The 16,707-nt window shown below is 47.1% G+C and overlaps 1 protein-coding gene and 1 long non-coding RNA gene across 7 annotated transcripts in view; one reads left to right on the top strand and one right to left on the bottom strand.

Annotated features, from left to right (window-relative positions):
• Positions 1 to 16,707, bottom strand: part of SAMD4A (sterile alpha motif domain containing 4A) — a 214,434-nt gene that overhangs the window by 27,762 nt on the left and 169,965 nt on the right. For 4 of the 5 annotated variants that reach the window (XM_019451755.2, XM_019451758.2, XM_019451756.2 and 1 more), the window contains 4 exons: positions 14,673 to 14,782; positions 12,387 to 12,473; positions 4,553 to 4,886; positions 1,948 to 2,033 (listed from right to left, as the gene is read on the bottom strand). In XM_019451755.2, the coding sequence (XP_019307300.1) occupies positions 1,948 to 2,033; positions 4,553 to 4,886; positions 12,387 to 12,473; positions 14,673 to 14,782 (617 nt within the window). Of the gene's footprint in view, positions 1 to 1,947; positions 2,034 to 4,552; positions 4,887 to 10,066; positions 10,182 to 12,386; positions 12,474 to 14,672; positions 14,783 to 16,707 lie in introns of those variants that run through there. The other variant, XM_019451761.2, reaches the window with a different exon arrangement.
• LOC109268449 (uncharacterized) overlaps positions 1 to 16,707 on the top strand; it is an 84,239-nt gene that overhangs the window by 50,877 nt on the left and 16,655 nt on the right. The gene's annotated exons all lie outside the window — the stretch shown is intronic.

The following is a 16,707-nucleotide window of genomic DNA, read 5'->3' as shown; positions in this document are numbered from 1 at the left end:
CCACATGGTGCCATCTTTGCATTTAATCACTTGGGTAGGCAGGGAGAAAAAAAAACTAGGCATTTTCTAAATATTCTAAGGAAATGGAAAAGAGAGCCAGGCTGCACAAGGAGGGCATGCACAGTGGCAGGAAAGTGAGAAGCATCAGGCCACAGCTTTGGGGCTGGTGGAGACCAATTAGGAAGCTTGTGCACTGTCCAACGGAGGCAGCTGGAGGGCTCATTATTTTGTCTTGCGGGCTCAGCAGACTTGAGGCAAGATGGAAAGTAACTTGTAACTTGGTTACAAGTATCCTGAAGGTTTGGTGTGAGTGTGGGCATGGCAGAGGATGCAAGGTTCTAGTTCCTTTATATAAATTTAAATCCTCCCCTTATCAGTCCCCCCCAAACCCACTCCAAACATACTCTCTCCCCCCCCCCCCCCCCCCCCCCCGCCAAGACACAGCACTCTCCAAATGCTGTTCTTTCTGCCTGGAGCGCTCCCACCTACTTAGGTGAGTCTTTACCACCAAGACCCCAGCTTGCCTTTCAGACCTAGCTTGGGGACAGTTCCTCTGAGGAAAAGCCATTTCCGGTTCTGGATTTGGTGGCCTCGCTCCTCACCTGGGCTCCATAGGATGCCAGGACAGCCTTATCCTCATGTATGTGATGACCTGGTTTCCTTTTGTCTCCCCTGCTACCCTCATACCATAAGCTACATAGTCAGGGATGGGGTCTGGGTGCTTAATAAAGATCTGTGGAATGAATGAGTTCTAAAATTCTTCAACACGTTCTTGCCTTCTTTTCTTCCTGTTGCTTTTTGCTGGCCAAAACAAGTAGGGTGTCAGGATTGCACATAGCAAAGAGTGAGTTGGGGATTGCGGAGAGGGACACAAGAATTTGGGCTGCTGAAAGGAAATAGCAAAAAGGAGAGTTTAGGGGACACTGTGGGTCAGTAGCTGGGAAGGAAACCCACAAGGAGACCATAACCTGCACGTGAGGGGGGGTGGGGGCCCAGGGAGCCGGCCTTTGACAGATGGGCCTGTGTGGCAGCTGGCAGGGTGAGGGCAGTGTGAGTGGGGCAGTGGGTAAGGGGGACAGACCTCTGTGCCGGGTGTCTCCCTTCACTGGGGCCCACTGCACTTCTGGGGCTCTGGCTGCTAACCTGGCAAAGGTGAGGAGACTTGGGGGCCTTTGCCATCTTATTCTAACGTTAAAGTCCCAAAGAAAGACCTCAGTGCTAAGTTTTTCCAAAGCCTACACTGTGACTCTTGTCTCTATGACTCTTTGAGGGGGTGCTCCCAAGAAGCTACTGGAGTCTTGGGTCCGAGACACAATCCCCTGTCCCCACATGGGTCTCAGGGCAACTGCCAGGGCAGGCGGCTGCTCCGGCCCAGCAGTGTCCAGGACCCGGTCTGCTCCATCAGGAAGATTGCACTTGCACTGAGTCTAATGGGAACACCTCCAGCCAGCCTCAGTCCTCCTTCAAAAGGACATGTGGCTCAACACAATTCCTATAAAAATCACAAATCAGACCACACACAAACACATGATTTTTTTTTTTTTTTGCACACTCTCTCACCCTCCTTCAACTTTCCCTGAGCCAAAAGACAAAATGTTTAAACACAAAATTTTAAAAGGACTTGAAAACGCCAAAACTAGGTGGCAGGGTTGAGTGTTAACCACCTCAGGCTCGGTCACTCAGGTATTCTTCCAGAGCCAGAAGTTTCTCTCAGGCGTTCACCCTTACATCAGAGCTCAGTCTAGATGAATCTCGACACCAAAGTCACATACAGGCTGTGCTTAGGTTTGAAGCCACCATAGCTGGGTTCTGCCCAGGCTATGATTAATGCCTGTCTACCCTTCAAAAACAAGTTGTTGGGAGACCCAAGTGATCACATCACAGAAACTCTGAGAACCATTTCTAAGCAATGAGAAAAACAGTTTTGTGAAATCCATTACTACTCACCTCATGAATTAGACACTTGTCTATGAGCTGTAAATAGGAACTTATATTTTCCTCATCAGGTCTGGAGACCAAGAGCTGTGTGCACACTGTGAATGAAAAAAAAATAGAAAAGATGAATTAGAAACATGCATACCCATTCTAACCTCGGAGATCTGTCTCTGATTTCCTTTCAGGACCAATATTTTGAGAGGTATGTGTGCCTGTGGCCTTACGTAAGGTTCACAAAAAAGGCCAGGAGGCTCCTCATTCCACTGAAGTCAAAGGCTTGGTCACCACAGGAGCCCTCGCTTTGAGAAGCCCCTTCGCTTAATTCCAGGCATACCATTCTATATTAAGCCTTCTGCAATCCAGCCTGAGACACTCTGGGAGAAGAATGCAGCCGTGTCCTGAGCTCTATCTTTGAAAGAGGCTCCTTTGGAGAAGAGAGTTCAAAGGCATCAGAGACCATCAACGTTCTCAGAAAGCAGTCTTCATCATTTGATGAATGAACTGTGCGCCTCATTTGGAGGAATGAGTCTGGCACATCTTTTAGGACATGAGGTGTGTGGGCACACACATGGGCAGGAGCCCGCTACTCCGTCATTGGAGGGTTGTTTTCTCAAAGTGGTAACACACCTTTATACACACACAAGTTCACCTACACACTCAAGAAACTGAAGCAATAAGACCGAGCAGAGTCAGTCAGCAAGTAGAGTGCACACCCCCACTGGGATTCTCATGACCCCGATATCATAGCCCATTCTAATCTCATCCTAGAGGCGGTGATGCTCTGATTTTGATGGGGGTGTTTAGAAGGCTGCGGTAGAGGTGGTTGGACAAAAGATGTCAGAAGTGAAAATGCCTTGCACTCAAGTAGACCAAGCCTGAAACCTGGGCATAATGATTCCTTTCTCTTCCTAATCCTGAATAACCAGTGTGTCACAGAATCCCTCTTATATCATGTCTTTGCACATAGATTTTCAGTACAGCATTGTTTGTAATAACAAAAACTTGAAAACCACCTCAGTGTCCATTAACTGGGGTCCTGTTAAATTATACTTTTTGCATATAGCGGAACAGTATGCAACGTTTAAAAAAGAATAGGGTGGTGATATCGTATGGATAGAAATACTAAAAGTATATAACGTAGGAAAAACTAGCTGCAGAAAAATGTATAAACAACACCTGTTTGTGTGTGAAAAGGATTCTCATGTGCTTGTATACGATTAGTACAAAGTTCCTGAAGGGATATTCTAAACCTGTTTATAGCAGTCACCTCTGCAGAGGAAGATGGCAGGGCTTGGGGGACAGGTTATTTTTCACTTTCCATCATTTTGTTTAGTTTTGATTTTTTATGTTGAGCATGGATTTATAATTTATTTGAAAGTAGCTAAACGGTAACAAGTAGCCATGCCAGAGAAATTCGGGTCTCCGAGCCCACCAGGGGTTACACTCAGGTATCCACTCCCACATGTATCTTTACCCAGGGGGTCATCTGTTCTAATCCCACACTGTGAAGAGCCCCCATCGGGGGTGGGAGGTTGGGAGGTAGAGAGAGCTAGGAGGTGAGTGGGAGGAGACCAGGGACCCACCCTGGCCATCTCAGCTCAAAGGGATGATACAAGTCTCCTCTGAACCAGATTCCTATGGAGGTAAGTCTTTTTTTTTTTTTTTAAGGATGTGGGCACATGGGAAGTTTCTCACTGCACCTCTAAGACTCAGGTGTCCATTTCTTTTGGTAAAAACTTGGTTTCTTTAAAATGATCTGGGGGCGCCTGGGTGACTCAGTCGGTAAAGCGGCCGACTTCGGCTCAGGTCATGGCCGACTTCGGCTCAGGTCATGATCTCACAGTCCGTGAGTTCAAGCCCCGCGTTGGGCTCTGTGCGGACAGCTCAGAGCCTGGAGCCTGTTTCAGATTCTGTGTCTCCCTCTTTCTCTGACCCTCCCCTGTTCATGCTCTGTCTCTCTCTGTCTCAAAAATAAATAAATGTTTAAAAAAATTAAAAATAAAATAAAATAAAATGATCTGAAATATTGGACAATAAAGAAAAAAAATTGTTTCTTCTTCCCAAAGGAAAAGTACTGGCATTCATTGCGTTTTTAAAATAATCACACTTTCTTGTGGGACACCCCGTGTAAGCGCAAATTATTCTAGCACTGGACCTTTCAAAGATAATCACGTAGTCACTGTGCCACGCACGGGGGAGGTAGAAAGAGTGCTCCTACCCAAAGAATCACATGAGAATTCAGTCTGCCCTCCACAGACAGGCACACAGCATGGCTATTGTGCCTTCAAATAGTAGTCTGTATTAAGGGAAGGGCTGACTTCCTTCCGCCCGCAGGCCCAGAGGCCCAATGAGCACTCACTCTGCTAGGAGGGCCCAGCTTTGAGGGAGTGGAAGAGAAAAGGAGACAGGGTTAAGGAAGAGGCCTCTGGGGGTCAGAGAGATTGGAGTTCAGTTCCAAATGACAACCTTTGAGCCTCACTCTCCTCATCTGTAAATGGGCTAATGGCATCTACCCTAACAGGTTTATCCAGCACCCTGGGGAAGCTCCTCAGGAACCAGGAGTTCTGATTAGTGGTGTTGAGAGAACAATGGCGGAGGTGGGAGAATCAGGCTCTACCTTTCCCCATGACACGTGTGAACTGCCCAGGGAGATCCCCCTCCGGCAGGGGGGCGACGGCCAGCTCCCCATCACAGCTACTCAGCTGGTGTGGCTGGAGCCCACCGCTGGCCCCAGCGGAGGCGGTGGCTGTGGCACCAGTGGCTGCGGCACTGTCTTTGCAGTCAGGGGTCTGGCCCTCAGGGCCCATCAGTGAGGGCGGGTGGGGGGCCTGGGGCTCCCGGCGGCAAGCCTCGGGGGTGGTGCTTGGGGAGCTGTAGGCCTTGATGGGAGTCAGGATCATCTGGTGCAGCTCCTGGAGCGGGATGCGCAGGTTGCCCCCTTCGATGATGTCCTGGACGGCCAGAGGGAGAAGACTTTGGTTAGGGTCAGCACTGGGGGTGGCCCACCTTGACGTCTCCCTCCCCCTGCCCGGAGCTATTCCCAGGCGGGACTCACAGCTGCTGGCCCCTTCATCCCAACAGTCTTCGGAAATGCAGCCATTTTATCATTCTATTATTAGCCCGGTAGAAAACTTGGCAAAATACAGATATGCATAGTGAGGAAAATATACATCACCTGAAAATCTCACCATCTAGAGGTGATCACTAAAACGATTTTGTATATTTCCTTCCCTGGCTTCCTCAGTGAATTTCTATAAAAAGCATTTATATATTTTACATGCACACACTTTAGAAGCTGTATAATAAAGCTGGGTCATGTGGTAACTTCCTGTCCTGTGTAGGATGAAGGGACCTGCTCATTCACACCCTCAGCCCATGACACAGGCACCACAGGGCAGTGGTTAAGAATACAGACTCTAGGAGGGTGCCTGGATGGCTCAGTCCGTTAAGTGTCTGATCTCACTCAGATCATGATCTCATGGTGTTTGGGATGGAGCCCCACCTTGGGCTCTGCCCTAACGGTGCAGAGACTGCTAGGGATTCTCTCTCTCTCTCTCTCTCTGCCCCTCCCCTGCTGGCTCTCTCCCTCTCTCTCAAAACAAGTAAAATTTCAAAGAATACAGACTCTAGGACAGATGCTGGGGTTCAAATTCTGACACTACTGTATGACCTTGGGTAAACAACTTAACCTCCCTGTACCTATTTCTGTGTATAAAATAAAGATAACATCTGCCTCAATGGGTGGTTGTGAGGATGTTAATATCTGTAAAGCTGCAGGTCAGGGTCAGGTTCCCATGTCATGTGCTTCTTTGTTAATAGGTATGTGTCGAGTGCTGTGATGAACTGGGCACTGTCCTAGGCAAGAGGTTATGGGGGGAAGAGTCTTTGTGGTTCCCTTGGGGAGTTTACAACCCACCCTGAGATGAACATACTGCGCTAGGGTGCAGGCCAGGGTGGCTGTGAAGGGAGGCTGTCTGAGGGGGTGATGTTGGACTGGGAACCCAAATGAATGTGGGCGTGAGGACCCTGGGAAAGCGTGCCCCATGCAGAGGGCATGGTGAAGGCAGAGGCTCTGAGGTGGGGGCATGCCAGGGTGTGTGAGGAATAGCAAGGAGGTGGAACAGGATGGGGAGAGGAGAGGGTGGGGAATGAGGTTTCTACTGGGGCCTGAGCATGGAGGCAAGGAAGCTGGGAGTTTTTCTAAATGAGAAGAGACATCAGGGGAAGTTTTGAGCAAGGGAGTGACACGTTGTTGAAGTTTCATTCTGGAGAGAAATATGTACAATATATGTGTATACAATGCAGTTGACTCTTGAACAACATGAGTTTGAACTGTGTGTGTCCACTTACATGCGGATTTTTCCGATAAATACAGTACAGTGTTGAGAATTTACTAATGATTTTCTTAGCATTTTCTATTCTGTAGCTGACTTTATTATAGGAATACAGAATATAACATATATAGCGTACAATATATCTTCAGTAAGGCTTCCAGTCAACAGTAGGCTATTAGTAGTTCAGTTTTTGGGGAGTCAGAAGTTACACATGGATTTTCAGCTGCACAGGGGAGGAGTCAGTGCCCCATGTTGTTTAAGGATCAACTAAACTTGTACATAATATAAATGGTTTCATATGTTGTATAATAAAATTGGGGCCTTCTGCACATACAGTTTGATATACTGGTGGTTATTTATTAGGAAAAAGAGTGAGCACTGATTCTGGTCGACATTTATCTACGTGCCAGATCCTCACAGAGGCACAGGACAGGCTCTGATGCTTGTGGCTGGGTGTCAGGGCCTGGGAATCATTTTTGGCATGGAGAGCGGTCCGGCCCTCTGCCCCAGTGCTGCCCAAGTGCTTTTGCAACAGACCTCTCCTTGGGACCCAGGAAGGACACTGACAATCAAGGCCCTGATTACTAATGAAGTATTTACTCTCCTGAGAGCACAGAATGGCAAAGACATCATTTCAAAAGCCTGAAGCATGAGTACCAGTCCATTCCTGGGTTCCTCTAAGAAAAACTGCTTGATGGTATCCAGGAACACAAGCCCATGGAACACGATCACCTCTACACCCAGACTTTCCAATCAATCGATAGCACATTGGGCTTCCTATCAATTGATTAGAAAAAGGAAACTGGAGGACGGCAGCCTTGAATAGGCACGTTTCAGTTCAGGGCAGCAAAACACCAATAGCCCAGCCCCACCATTGGCGGGAACCTGCTTTGCTCAGGAGGTTGGAAGCAGAAACTTAGCCTAGTTGGCACCCAGGGTCATTGAGTAAAGTGAAATGCTAAGTAGCCATCAGCATTGTTTCAGTCCTGGCCAGGGCCACTGTCCAGCCTGTTTTAGAGGAGAGCGTCCATTTTTCTTTTAAAGAGGAGAGCTTGAGAGTCTACGGCCTTCCTTCTAAACCTGGCAGACATGGCGTGGGGAAGACTAGCTTGCTGCCTACGCCAGCAAACCTGAGGCAGGAGTCATTCCCAGTTTTCCTGCTGCCCAGACTGGACCAGTCTTTTCCAGAGTCTAGATGGAGTCACGTGACTGGTCAGTCGATTTTGGACTTGGTGATCTATCAGGGCAGGGCATATGAGGCAAGCTAGCTGACCCATGCCAGGAGAGCACCTATGGCCTTTCCTGATCCAACTATGTGCCAACTGGGGTGGGGGGGATCCCTGCCTCTAGGTCCTTCACTTCCTGCCAACTGCCTAACTGGTACCTGGGATGTGGGGGCTCCTGATCTTGTCCAGCCCCTGACTGGGGGTGGGGGGGGGAGGGGGGAAGCAGAAGGAGAGAGGAGGGATGATGCTTCCTCACTGAGTGGGAGCTGAGTAGGCAGAGCTGGCTGGCCTATTTGGGAGATCACATGCATCCCTGCCATGCCATCCCACGTGACAGCTAACACTGAGGTGAGCAAATGCATGCTCATGACATTGTGTCAACTGCCACCAAACAACCCTCACTTGGCTCTTGTCACATGCAAAAAGGCTTCTGTAGTTACTCAGTGATGGAGGAAGGGGATTTTGATTATGCTAATAGCTGAACTCTTTGGAACAGGAAACATACACTTGCCCCAAGTTCAAATCTTACCTTACTCCACTGGAGACAACCACACCAAAAAGGAAGCCATAAACCTAATGAATAATGATGGACACTTTCTGTCAAATATAACTTATCAGGAATCATGCAGAGTTTTTTTGTTTTGTCTTCCCCCATAGACTTGAAGCCACTGTCTCAAAGAAAACACTCGGCTAACCAGTTAACAATGCCCCTTACGCCAGCCTTTGTAGGGTTACATATCTGACTCTTCAGAAATCAATTCTAGAACTCAACACTGAGTGCCCAAGTTGAGAAGGAAGCTAGAAAATGGCCCAAGTGGGACCCAATCCAGTGTCCTCCAACTAGCTGTGGGAATTAATTCTCCATGTTGACAAAAATAGGGAACCAACCCAAGTCTCTACTGATCCTTCAGGCCATAAATATACTCCTACATTATAAACACAAAGAGGCAAAGTGAAGCTGTCCGTTCGCTAATGTGCCTAGCCGAGGAGCTCATGGCAGAGGGAGCTCGAGGCAGAGGCCTCCACGAAGGCCGGCCCACCAATGCCAGCAGTCAGCTCTGGTGGCACAGCTCAGGGCCCATGCACAGGACAGGAAGCTACTTGCCAACCCCTCACCTGGCTTTCTTAGGTCTTAGAGGAAGACTGGTTTGAAACCTTTCTCAGGGCACGTGACAGCAGCAAGGGGCAAATCGTCTGGAAGACAGAACTTGGGCAGCCAGTGTCTTGACACTTACACACTGACCATGGTCCCATCTTTCCCCCAGTGTGAGCAGACCTGGACCTCTTGCACAGTAGATAGCACTCCTGCACCTACTTAAATCTACTCCCCTGCCACCTTTCATTCACCACACTCCAGCTGGGCCCAACCAGGAGCTAAGCACTGTGAAGCATCAGGGACCTAGAAACAAATACAATAGAATCCTTGCCCTGAGATGCTTACAGTTTCTGGGGCCCATACAGTGTGAGCATGCAGCCAGAACAGGGAGCTGTGGGAACATTGTGTGTGTGTGTGTGTGTGTGTGTGTGTGTGTGTGTGTCCGTCCTTTCTCTGTGCCAGGTTCCCAGGGAATAGTTTAGCTTCATAGTTTGGGAATTAGTTGAAAAAGGACAGTGAATAAAAGCATGTGAAACATTTTCGTTATTAAAGATCAATGTTGAAAAGTTTGCCCCAGCAACATTCTAATCTTTCCTTTTTCTTTTCCACCAAACATCTTGAGAAGTCTGTACTTCCTTACCCCGTGGCCTCAACACCCATTCACACTTCTGGGTTCCTGAGTTTCTGCTTCTATCCCTCCTTTCTCCTTGTATCCCTTCTCATCATGGCCACCGGTGACCTGCTGGCAGCCAGTTCCAGGGGGCAGTGTTCAGTCCTCACTGTAGGGGACACATCCACAGCACCTGATGGGATTTGCTCCTTCAAATGCTTCTCTGACCCCCTGGGTGGGCTCAGCCTGTCACTGTTCAGTCCCTCCATATCTTCTGGATGGTGCTTCTTGGGGTCTGTCCTCAGCTCTTCCACTTGGCACACACTTCTGGAGGAGTCAACTGCCATTATGCACAGATGACCCACGATGAGTCTTTCAAGGCCTTGTGACTCTAGCCTTGTTCTTCTGGCCGCTAATTTGCCTTTTCTGCCTGGGTGTCCCAAAGGCACCTCAGACTCAATCTGGCCAACTGAACTCAACTCCACTTCTCCAAACCTGGCAACTCCTCCTATATCTGCTGTTCCCAAATGGCACGGCACCCAGGCCACTGCCTGGACTTCTGCTAAACGACCTCTCTTATCCCTCTCCACCCTCGCGGGCCCTGCCTTAGCTCCAGGGTGCACCAAGTCTGGCTGTAGGTTCCTAACGAGTCTTCCAGCCAGTGTCGGCCCCTCCGAGGTTTCCCTCTTCGTCACCACTGCAGAGTGCTGTGCTTCATCCCAGGAAGATTCCCCCACCTGCCTCGGTGACGACACTGATCACAAGGGATTTGAGAGCACCGGCTGTGTCTGTGTGACATGTCTGTGTCACAGTGTGCATCTCGTGCTCCCCAAAGGCAGGAGCCACATATTACTGTGTTACTCACGGGTAGCCTCCAGTGGATGGGGTAAATGTAGTCCAAGGCAGCTGCTTAGTAAGTGTTCAGGCTGAGTGGAAGGGCTCTGGACATCGAGCTTATCTGCAGCAACCACTGATTATGAACTAGCCCTGGGCGGGGCCCCAGGTTCTGTGTGAGGTAAGAATGCTGTAGGCAAGCAAAGGCCTGATGATAGCATTTTCAACAGCATAACCAGCTTAGGACGTGTGGGAGCACGAGAGAAAGGGCTGATGGAGTTTGCTGCTGGTGGCCTAAGTGGTAACACATTAGGGATGACTCCCTCCCTCAAAGAGCAGGAGAGCCTTAGGTCCCAGAGGAGCGAGCCAAGGGGCTGAGTCCCCAGTGGATGCTGAGGACCCCCAACCCCAGGTCATGAGCTCCTGAAGGGACAAGCACACAAGTGTCTGTACTCAGGTGTTCTGAAGCAAGCTGAATGTGCTGGTCTCCTAGACGCACAAGCTTTCCTCCTCAGGGACGTCGAAATAAACTCATTACTGCTCTTCTCTTGATCATTAGCTGCTCTCAGACTTTGTATGAAATTTGTCATCTTTTTATCAATTCCCATTCCAGGCACCTAAGTGGCTCAGTCACTTGAGCATCTGACTCTTGATTTAGGCTCAGGTCATGATGATGTCACGGTTCATGAGTTTGAGCCCCACATCAGGCTCTGTGCTGACAGTGCAGAGCCTGCTTGGGATTCTCTCTCTCCCTGTCTCTCTCCGCCCCTCCCCTGCTTGTACTCTGCTTCTCTCTCAAAATAAATAAAAATAAACTTAAAAAAATTCCCATTCCAGTAAACCAGGCAGAAAGTATTTTTGTGGAATCACTAGTATCCTAGGTGTGAAATGGCACGGACTCATCAAAGGCCAGATAGAAAGTCTGTGGCATATCAAGGCCACCTGTGCCACCCTGTGCCCTCGTGTGTCCACACACTGATATGGCCCAAGGCTACGGGGAGTAGAGCAAACAGCAGTTGCATCTTGTCTTTCAGGTGGGTGCATTTCCTCGGTGCAGAGTTCCTGTGAGTTCCTAAAGGATGCTCTGGAGGTAAGGGGGTGGGGGTTGGGTGGGGTGGGGGGACAGTCACCCTTTCACCGTAATACTTAGCAAGCTAGTCATTATGCAGAAAGCTTTCTGTGCTTTCTAACAGATAAGGAGAAAATTGGCCTTTTGAATGGTCCCCAAAAGAGAATGGTTTCTTATATTAAAGATGGCAATAATCACTGTTAGACAAACCGCTTGGTAAAGGAGTTATCATAAAATTAAGAACAACAATAACCTCGGGTTCAGTTGGATAGGTCACGTGTCATTTGTGATTTACTTTAATTAGGGGCAGACCTTTCATCACAGATGGGCATGTGACTAGCCTCTATATCTATCCCATGGCTTTAAAGCCCCTTTCCTTATAAAGTTATATATGCTTATTCTATACATATACTTTATATTTTATGTGATATGCATTAAATATAACTTTATATGTTGTATATAAAATTATATACACACATCTTTTTAAAAAAAATTTTTTTTAAGTTTTATTTATTTAAGTGACCTCTACACCCAATGCGGGGCTCGAACTCATGACCCTGAGATGAAGACTCATATGCTCTTCTGACTGAGCCAGCCAGGCGCCCCTATTTTTATAAGTTAAAAAAAAAACCTCTCACTGCATTAAAACGTTTATGTTCTTACAAAACTTGCATTAGCCCTACCTCCCTCAATACTTTGTTTCCTTCCAAAGTCACCCTGGACACACTAGAGGACCTCACCACTCAGGCTCCGCAGGCAGCACATCCCTACAGAACTTTCCACCCACCAGTCCCAACCACCTCCCAACAGCTATGCACAAGAATCCCAACTTGGGGCAGAGGGCACCCCAGGAACAGGCCTGCTCTCCTCTGCACCTCAGATGAAATCATAAAGCCACCACGTCCTAAAAATATCATTACCAGGGTGATGTCCGGATACAAAGATAGGAAGAGAACTTGTTTAGGCAACAAACGAAAAGGGACAGTAGCAGCTGATAGGTGCTTATCAGCCAAATGATTTTCATTCCCTCTATTGAACCTGGAGTTTACTGGGATGGCCGGTCACAGGCTGCCTCGACCCAGGGAATAAGTACATTTCAGCAGTCGGGTTACCCAGAAGCTTGGGGAACCAGGATAGTTCACTTGAAAATCCTTTCATGTTTTTCTGCCTCTGGTAGGGAAACAAGGTGATACACTCTATAAAAGGTCTGCCAGTGACACTTTCGACTGAGAATCTTCCCGTGATAAAGGTGGAGATGTGCCTTCACCTGGTGATAACTTACCCTTTCCAAAGACTTCAGGAGGTTTTGTCTTTCTTTGAGCTTCTGAATACTGATGACAATTTTGTGTCTTGCACCTTTGGTAACATTCTGTAATTAAATAAAAGTTATATTTAAAGATATATTTTTAAGAACCAGTTTAAAGACTCTTGGAGGCTATTTACTGTCTTCTTGGTTCCTACATTTGCAGACCAGTAAATATCCATTTGTCTCTCTCTTCAGTACTCATTGTCATAAACCTCTCCTTACTAAATATTTTAACTACATCTGGCTACACATTTGCCCGTGTCCTTTGGTTGTGACCTTCAGGAGAAGAGAGAGGGAGCTAGAACAGCCAATTACCCACCCAGCATGAAATGTCTTCACAGTCTTAAAGGATCATTTTAAAGTCATACACCCTCTTCTCCATATTTTGCCATGTCAGTCCCTCAGTTTGCCTGAAGGTCTCCATCCCATACAGATCTTCATTGTTTTCTCAACCCTTTCCTAGGTTTTCCATCTCAAGAATATGTGAAGGCTGGTGCAATTCTACCACGTGTCCTACAACCAGGGCAATTTTTGGCAGTTTTCAGGTCATCTTTGGTCTCCAGTCATCACTTCAGCTAAATGATTAGGATTCACAGTTAGGACTGTGGATTTTGTCTTAACTGTGTGCAATGCTGAGCCTACGGATTTATTTAAACCCTTGTTGACTACAGATACCACACATTTCCAAGCAGGTCCTTTCTTAAATCAGGTCTCTACTACAGACTTCTGGTGACTTCTTGCAACTAGTCATAGGATTCCTCTTAAAGAAGGAAAAGATGGGAACACCAGACGCCTCTCCTTCAGAGGTATTAACACTCAAGTGACAACTGAACTCACTCTCTAGGATAAAGTGTTAGGGGGCAGATTTGTTTACCTTGACTTTGGGTTCAAGTGAATTAAATTACTCTGAAAAATTTGTGCTGGCCTCTGGCTTGGCCCTCTCTGTCAATTATTTCTTGTTTGTTTGTTCGTTTGGTTTGTTTGTTTGTTTGTTTTCTCAAGTCAATAACTGAGGACTTAGATTTTTTTTTTTCCCCTCAACTCTGACCCAAACACAAAAAAATGCTGTTAGAGGTCGCTCTCATCAATCCCTGGGATCTCAAGGAGCAATCAAGATGTAAAAAGCAGCGGGAGAAGTGTTAGGAAGTTGAAATTAGTGCCTTTCATTCTCTGAGAATGTGCAGTGACTTTGGGCTTTGTCTTGCATCTCAATACTGGTATTCAGCCAGGCCTGCAGAGGTTAACTGAGGGTACTGAATATACAATGGGAAACCAGCATGTGCTGGGAGGTATGCTTCCAGAGCAGTCCTGCCCCAAATGATACAATCTCCTCTTCCTGCAAGGGAAATACTGTTAGCTTATTCAGACCATTAATTCTTTTAAATCATTGCTCGAAGGAAAACTGAGGTCCATTAGAAACATGCAAATGGCATTTTAACCAAGGGAAACAAAGACATTGCTCAGATTTATTTACTCGAGCACAGCATGGTACGAAGCATGCTTAGTTTTGAGGGGGGTCTGTCGACTGGCCTAGCCTTTGGCATCCACACTTGGGGAAAGATGCCTTAGAAGGAAGGGAGAACATTGTCCTTTTATGGGCACACATAGGGAAATGAAATCTGAGACCTGGGGTAATCTCATTCTCTGTGACTATCCCATGTTATTCAAGGTAGTTAGAAGAAAAAGGATTTTGCACAACTTATTCCAATCTCAGCTGAGTCCAATCTGAACATGCTTTTAGAAAAACGTTGGGGAAGGTCTGAGGCATGATCTGGTGCTTCGACTCACTAACTACTAGAAGTTAGCTGATTTGAAAACCAGACTGGACAACAGACAACCAATCTGTCATTGTCCAAACAAACCCTAGTTGGCCAGATGGAGAGATGGGGCAAGGAAAGCAAAAGCAGGGACACAGACTCTTTGAGGCTTTGGTCAAATGTTACTTCTAGGCCACTCTACTGATTCCTCCCTGGCACCTTGAATGTAGAGCGTGCACCTAGGTCATACCTTTTTCAACATACTCTTTCTCACTAAGCCTCATTTGCCTTAGAGTTACCTGCTGGTCTCCATCTCCTACTGGACCCCGAAGGCAAGAACCCAGCCTTACTCACCATGCAATGCTGGCCAGCACCTGACAGTTCCTAGAATAAGGCAAGCTACTAGGTGGGAATAGGTATGGGTCCAAACAAGGTATATCTTGGGCTTCAACTTCAGGTTCCACCTGGGGCACCTTCTCAGAGGATGGTCCCTTGAAGCACATACCTGAGCCTCCAGCTGGCACTCAGTAAGGGCCATCATTTCCTCATAGGTCATCTGGGAGAAAAGAGCAGCGTACTTGTGCAGGCGGAGGCTTTTTAACCAGGCTGGAACATCTGTGGTGCAAGATGTGCAAGAGATGGGGAGAGAAATTGAAAGGGAACGAGAAGAGATGACAAAAGATATGGGAATAGAGAAAGGAAAGGAGGGTGATGGTCAGAGGGAAAAAAAGAAAAAAAAAACCCTTTATGTTACTACTTGTTCAATTCAATTTTGGCAGCAAATTCTGGACTTTGAAATCTTGGTCTAGCCCTGATATTCCTGCTGTTGGGCTCCCTTATACTACTTTAGACTAGGGGTGGCTAACTTGGGGTGCATGGGCTTCAGGGCATATAGGAATTCCCTAAAATTATATCCCAATTTGTAAATATGTTTACTTTTCTGGGCAGAAATCATCCATAGTTTCCATAAGATTCTCAGAGGGATTCATGACCAAAACTATGGCAAGGAACCCCTTGATTTGGAGAGAACTGACTTAGAATGTTAAAACTACGCATGATGAGTCTTCATCTCAAAGAAAACTTCTTTCTAGGTTCAGTGTAGCTCTCCACATGCTGCTTCCTCTGCTTCCACAGTGATAGGTAAACCAGGCAACTGTAGGACCCACGGGTGGGGTTGCTGTCATTCTTAGCCTAATCCTTCTTCTGCCTTCCTGTGCCCCAGTGGGAATAAGGGCATCCTAGACTCCAAACTATCACTTGTGTGTGTGTGTGTGTGTGTGTGTGTGTGTGTCCGCTGACCACTTCTCCAAGTTATGGAATGTATCTGGATGTGTCTCTGACCTTTTGCTTGAATATTGACGACAAATGTACCAAGACTGGAAGGACCCAGGGATTGCTTAGACCATAGGATAATAGAAATTCCAAAGCAGATCTGAAATAAGCCCAAATCTGGGATTCTCGAGTTGGGAAAATTAATAGAAATAGTATCAGAATTCATGAGAGTTATCACCTTGTTGCTAAGTACAACCAAAGCAAAGCCCTTGTGCATGCTCTTTAGCATTTCTGCGCTGATGGGATCTTTGAGAAATCTCTAGAATCAGCTTCCTCCACTCCTTGCTCATTTTACAGATGGCAAAATTAAGTCATTAAGTCTAGTTTATGGAGTATGTGGTGAACTGGGGACTAGAACCAGGCCTCCCAATTCCTAGCTTTTTCCTATGTCATATCAACTTCTCGTGAGATGAGGGCCAAACAGCCCGTTAGTGCTAGGGCTGGGTAAACAATGACTGCAAAGTACTTAGAAATGTTGATGCACTGGGTAAATGTTATTCATGTTTCCTATAAAGTGTTACCCATTACTAACCATGTTGATTACGATATACTGTCTATTTCCCCGTGCTTTATTCTGAGGCACTGACAAACACTCCAGAGTAAGTGGGAACCTTCCAATTTTCAATTTTTAAAGTAGTTAACTGGGATTGATTAAAGAAACCTGGCCTCCTCTGAAATCAGGCCCTGATTTCAGGCCCCCTGGGGGAACAAAAACAGGCTTGATTTTGTGCTTGGAGGCCCTTCATTCTACAGTGACAAGCAGAGGGTCCCTCTGGGATCATCAGTAACCACAGAGACAAGGCTTCCCCAGGCACATAGTACGGACCCCTAACATCCTCCTCGACTCAAACTGTAGTTCGGTAGAGTCCAGACCCTGCCAGCTCGGACTCCGGTGCTGTCCTTCCTGCGACATCCTGGACCTGTTTTACCAGACTTTATTCTCCATCATGTCTTGTTGTTGCTGAAACAATGCTAATACGTCTGCAGAGTGACCAGGCAAATAACAACAGCTCTGGCTCTTGGGCCAATAACTTGTTAACAACTTTGGCACCAGGATTCATGTTTGCTACTTTGAAAAGCCCCAAGTTGCTGCTCAGAAAACTCACTGATCATGATTCAGGGAAGTCTGGGTAACCCCAAGGCACACTTGGGCAAAATCTGTTGCAGAGATTACAGAGCATCTCATGGGCCAGATTTTCACTGGGTGC

The sequence above is a fragment of the Panthera pardus genome, unplaced genomic scaffold (assembly GCF_024362965.1).
Source record: "Panthera pardus isolate Hobbes unplaced genomic scaffold, ASM2436296v1 HiC_scaffold_24, whole genome shotgun sequence".
NCBI classification, from domain to species: domain Eukaryota; kingdom Metazoa; phylum Chordata; class Mammalia; order Carnivora; family Felidae; genus Panthera; species Panthera pardus.
Note: the sequence above shows the minus strand (reverse complement) of the source record. Positions and strands in the feature narration are given on the sequence as shown.